The sequence below is a fragment of the Rhinichthys klamathensis genome, unplaced genomic scaffold (assembly GCF_029890125.1).
Source record: "Rhinichthys klamathensis goyatoka isolate OS25496 unplaced genomic scaffold, OSU_Roscu_1.1 h1tg000504l_1, whole genome shotgun sequence".
Classification (NCBI taxonomy): domain Eukaryota; kingdom Metazoa; phylum Chordata; class Actinopteri; order Cypriniformes; family Leuciscidae; genus Rhinichthys; species Rhinichthys klamathensis.
In genome coordinates, this window is record NW_026606985.1 from 1,410,001 (window position 1) to 1,415,424 (window position 5,424).

General features: G+C 34.3%; 1 protein-coding gene across 1 annotated transcript in view; it reads right to left on the minus strand.

Moving 5' to 3' along the window:
* The window catches only part of lamb3 (laminin subunit beta 3), a 20,218-nt gene extending 15,274 nt beyond the window's left edge, over nt 1–4,944 (minus strand). The window contains 3 exon segments of the mRNA XM_056237925.1: nt 1,526–1,640; nt 3,690–3,844; nt 4,807–4,944. Of these exon segments, the coding sequence (XP_056093900.1) occupies nt 1,526–1,640; nt 3,690–3,844; nt 4,807–4,837 (301 nt within the window). The 5' untranslated portion in view covers nt 4,838–4,944.
* Nucleotides 4,945–5,424: the final 480 nt, after the last annotated feature.

The window sequence follows — 5,424 nt, forward strand, 5'->3', positions numbered from 1 at the left end:
ACACACACACACACACACACACTCACATTAACACTGTATAAACACACACACTCACATTAACACTATAAACACACACACTCACATTAACACTGTATAAACACACATACTCACATTAACACTATAAACACACACACTCACATTAACACTGTATAAACACACACACTCACATTAACACTGTATGAACACACACACTCACATTAACACTATAAACACACACACTCACATTAACACTGTATAAACACACACACTCACATTAACACTGTATGAACACACACACTCACATTAACACTATAACACACACACACACACACACACACACACACACACACACACACACACACACACACACACACACACACACTCACATTAACACTGTATAAACACACACACTCACATTAACACTGTATAAACACACACACTCACATTAACACTATAAACACACACACTCACATTAACACTATAAACACACACACACACACACACACACACACACACACAGACTCACATTAACACTGGAAAACCTTTCAATGATGGAATGACGGACATGTTTTCCTGGCATATTTCCATCAAATTGTATTGTGTAAGTTATGAATTACGAACAAATGTGAAGTATTTAATTAAAAGTATGTACTGAATATGTTTAAAACAATAGAGTTAGGTAGTGTAAACTGTAAATAGGAAAGAAAGTACATTTGCTTCGGCATTAACTGAACAAATATAATTACCAAAGTTAAATAAAACCTCATTTAAATAATTTGTTTAAATATTACTTTTGCTGTTATTATATTAAAAAAGAACAAATAAAAATGTACAGCATAGAGCACATAACTAGGGGTGAAATGCACCAATTATTAATAAATAATAATAATTAAATAAAATATTAAATCTTGACAACATAGAAAATCCACAAACTTAAAATGCAGCATAGCTTAAGTGATTTTGGTTTCTTCGAAGATGAAATTGCTTGGATATATTTCACAATATATATATATTACAATAAAAAGTGGCTTTTTGATGACTAAATTTACTAAGATAAATGTGAGATTTAGAGCAATAAGGCCATTTATTCGTTTCACGTAACATAAAGTAGTTTTGCTGTGCTCGCGATAAACTTCAAAGTTAAACTAAACAAAGTTCTGTGGTGTAATTAATATAAATCAATAAAATGTTTCGTCGACACTGATCCTAACGGTGTTCCCCGCGCTCTGCTGTTGTCATGGTTACTTCCCTCAGACCAGATCGTCCGTTGGCAATGGCTTCGTAAATTAAAATCATAGAGGTTAAAATATGCGCTGACCGAATTGTAATTTGTCGTTTTAGTTACAAAAAATACTGTTGAAATATTCATTGAGTACACTTAAAACTATGTAGGCTACTTCTCGTTATGATGTCCTTTAAATACATGTATGTTAGCCAAACTCGAACATATCGAATACACATACATAAAGTGATACTGAAGTAAACAAAATGGCTGACAGGATGTTGTTGTGTGTTTTCGTCAGCGATGTGGTTTTTGATGTCGTACCTTTCTTGGACTGCCACCATCGGTTGGGTCCGGCGCTGGACATCACGTTCTGGATCGTGTGAGCGTTATAGGCCGCGGGGTTCCGCGAGTCACACGGACAACACTTCATCTTCCACTGGGACACAGACGGTTTGTTTAGACATTGAGTTGGACTCTGTGTGGCTATTTATATCTCATTTAGCCTATATCTCATGGAAGCCCATTTAAAATATGATGATTAATTAGGACTTAAAAAAAACTTTCTGTCATAATTAGGACCTTAAGTCAGATCGTTATAATTTCAACTTGGTCATTTTATTTTATTTTTTACTTTTTTATGTCATTCATTTTATGAAATTTTAAGCCATAATTTCATAATTTTTATCTCATAATTATGACTTAGTATCTTTTAGTGTCATTATAATGTCATTCGAAGTCAAAATAAATGTGTGAAATTATGACTAGGGAATTCATAGAGCTAAACAAAAAACTTTCTGTCTTAATTATGAATTTTAAGTCAGAATTTCACATTTTTGTCATAATTATGATTTTGTTGGGCAAATGGGCTTCCATACATTTAAGTATCAACGTTGTCTCAGATGTTTCTCCTCAAATAAACACACGCACCAATGAGCCAACTCATACAGTAAGATTATAGAGCTAAAATGTGTTCTATTATCATTGACATGTAGCATAAAACAGTCTCATATGATGATGAGCGTCGCCTCAGGCTGGGTAATCTGAGTTTGTTAATTATTACGTCTCATCATGTCCTAATGAGAACAGAATGTCTGCGTGAAGATTTCATTTTACAAACCATCAGCAATAACATGAATAAACACGTTCAACTCGAAATGAATCAGCCTCAAAAACTGCTGTTAGCGAACCATAACCACCAGACATGAGTGAATGTCACGAAAACTCGAGTTATATTTCACCCTAAAATCATAAGAAATTTGAGATTTTCGTACAGATAGTGAAACCAAAGATTTTTTTGTGTTTTGATATTATTTTCATGACAATTTAACACTTTTACCCCTTACATTCTCATTACTGTAATGTAAAATAAATATTAAATCACACACATTTATTTATGTATATATATATTACACATATATTCTGCTAATTTATATAAAAATATGTGATAATTTGGAATCATGTTAATAACTGTAATGAGAATTTGAGAGGGAAATATGTTTAAATGTCATGAAGATATTCATAACAAAAAAACGGTACTTTGAAACCTTTTAGTGGCTAAATTTTTGTGATAACAATTTTAAATTTGGAACACAACCCGGTTAGAACACACAGCTTTGATTTTCTAGCAATTTTAGAGTCTAAATTATTTTGTAAAATATATATTTAGTGTAAAATACAACATTTAAGTTCAGTACATATGCTTTACAGTAAACTTAAACTTCTGTAACATTTTTACACTTTTTTTGATGTTCTTTCACTTCTGCAATAATCTGCTGCGTGTCTCCTTAAAAACAACCAACCTTGTATTCCACAGCTTTCATGAATTACAACCATTTAAGTTCAGATTCAGGGGTGATTATTTACAGTCGACAGGTTGAGGAGAAACATCTGATACTCTGTTCTTCTGGGTGTGGTTCATTAGCAGAACCAAACCAAGTCAGAATTTAGATTTTTTCTTTTTTTTTGTCGTAATTATGACTTTTTAATGTCATATTTATGAAAGTAACTTATTATATTATAACTTAAATTATAACTTAGTTATTATTTTGATTTTGACTTTTTATGTCATTTTTTTATGAATTTGTAAGCCATAATTTCAACTGTTCATCTCAAACTTATGTCTTAGTATGTTATCATTTTTACTTTTTATGTCATTATGTCATTGGAAGTCGAAATTATATACATTTTAAAGAGATAAATGTGAAATTATTGTGATGATAGTGATGATAATGATTCCTTGAAACAGATTTTTCTTGAAACTTACAATTATGATGAAGTCATAGATAAAAAAAAAGTTAAAAAGTTGAAATTATGACTTTCTATGTCATAATTATGACTTTTAAGTCAGAATTTAGATTTTTTTTGTTGTAATTCCGACTTTTTAATGTCATAATTATGACGTTATAATTTCAACTTGGTAATTATTTTGATTTTGACTTTTTGTGTCATCATTTTCTGAAAGAGCGGTGTGTTTCCAGCGCCTCACCTGTCCGTGTGGAGCGCAGACGACCTCTGACCCCATCAGACCGCATGTGGAGGAGGCGCGCAGGTTCTGCTCTCGGCCCATGAGCAGGTCGCCCATCGGCGGGTAACAAGCGCCTCGAGCACAGTCCTGCTGTGCCACACACAGCGCAGACAGAGCTGGAGACCAGAACACAACAGTTTACCATGGTAAAATCACGGTAAAATCACTGCAACACTCACCAGACAGAGCTGGAGGCCAGAACACAACACTTTATACTTCGGTAAAATCACGGTAAAACTCACCAGACAGAGCTGGAGACCAGAACACTACACTTTACCACGGTAAAATCGCGGTAAGACTCACCAGACAGAGCTGGAGACCAGGACACAGCACTTTATCACGGTAAAATCACGGTAAAAGTCACCAGACAGAGCTGGAGACCAGAACACGACACTTTACCACGGTATCGTGGGTATCGTTTGAATTTGATCTATTCCTACTTTTGATTCCAATGATGAAAAACCCCCCCCAAAAAAAACATCGTTCACATCTAGTGTTATTGCTAAAGCTGAAACTGCAGCTGAATATCATGAGCAGAAATCATCAGCTGAAGAACACTTACACAAGCAGCGTTTGCCTGAGGTTTAAACACACCATAGAAGAACAACTCGCCCAACTAATACACACTTCAGCATTATTAAACACAATAAACACTCAGTCATTAAACAAGAACACATAAAACATTAGCGATCGCAACACATAGACACAACTGAACAAAGATACGATTGAAATAAACTGTTTTAAGATTTTCAGGTTCAGAAACTGTAATCAAATGTAAAATAACACTGTACTTTATAAATAAAATATACATTACAAATATAGTTACAGTTATTCAGTGAAGAAAGCGTGAATTTTCTCAGAATTTTTATAACAAGTATTCGATTCCAGATTTGAAATTGATTTTCATTTCCAACCCTACACTTTACCACGGTAAAAACTCACATATGCCATTGTACTGAATTATTAGCATAATATTTACATAACATATGAAGAATATCATTATCTTTAAAAAAAAACATGATGTTCATAATTTGATACATGCCCAAAACCTTCATGATTAAAAGCTTGAACAACAAACCTGCTAAAGAAAGAAAAATCCACGTCTTCATCCGGACAATATCTCGATCTAAACGGATAAAACACAACTTTCTTTAAAGCACAACTGAAGGACACTCAAGCCAGGGTTACTTTACCATGTTAAAGTGAAGAACTCACCGGTGTGTGTGTGAAAGCTGTACTTCTGTGTGTGAGATGTGTTCAAATGTAGCGTGTGCCGTGTGTGTTTGGCTTTTATTTCAGGAGCCGCTCACCTGTGTGTGTGTGTGTGTGTGTGTGTGTGTTATACCCTTCCTCACAGCGTCACACCCTTCATAACATGAATCAACACGCGCACACACACACACACACACTCACATCCTCAAAGTAACGGAGATGGAATTTAATCGTGATTCATTATTATGATACAGACTGATGAACACTATATTCAGTGTGTGTGTGTGTGTGTGTATGTGTGTGTACTGTGGTCGTTCAGGAAACTAACCAGCAGTTTTAGGTCAGTTTCAGAGACTCTAAAAGTTGATTTATACAATCACTGAATAAGATCTGAAATCATAAACAAACAGACCAGCTACTGAGTGTTTGCTGAACAGTGTGTGTGTGTGTGATGAAGAGTTATGTGTGTTTTAAAACCCTCCGC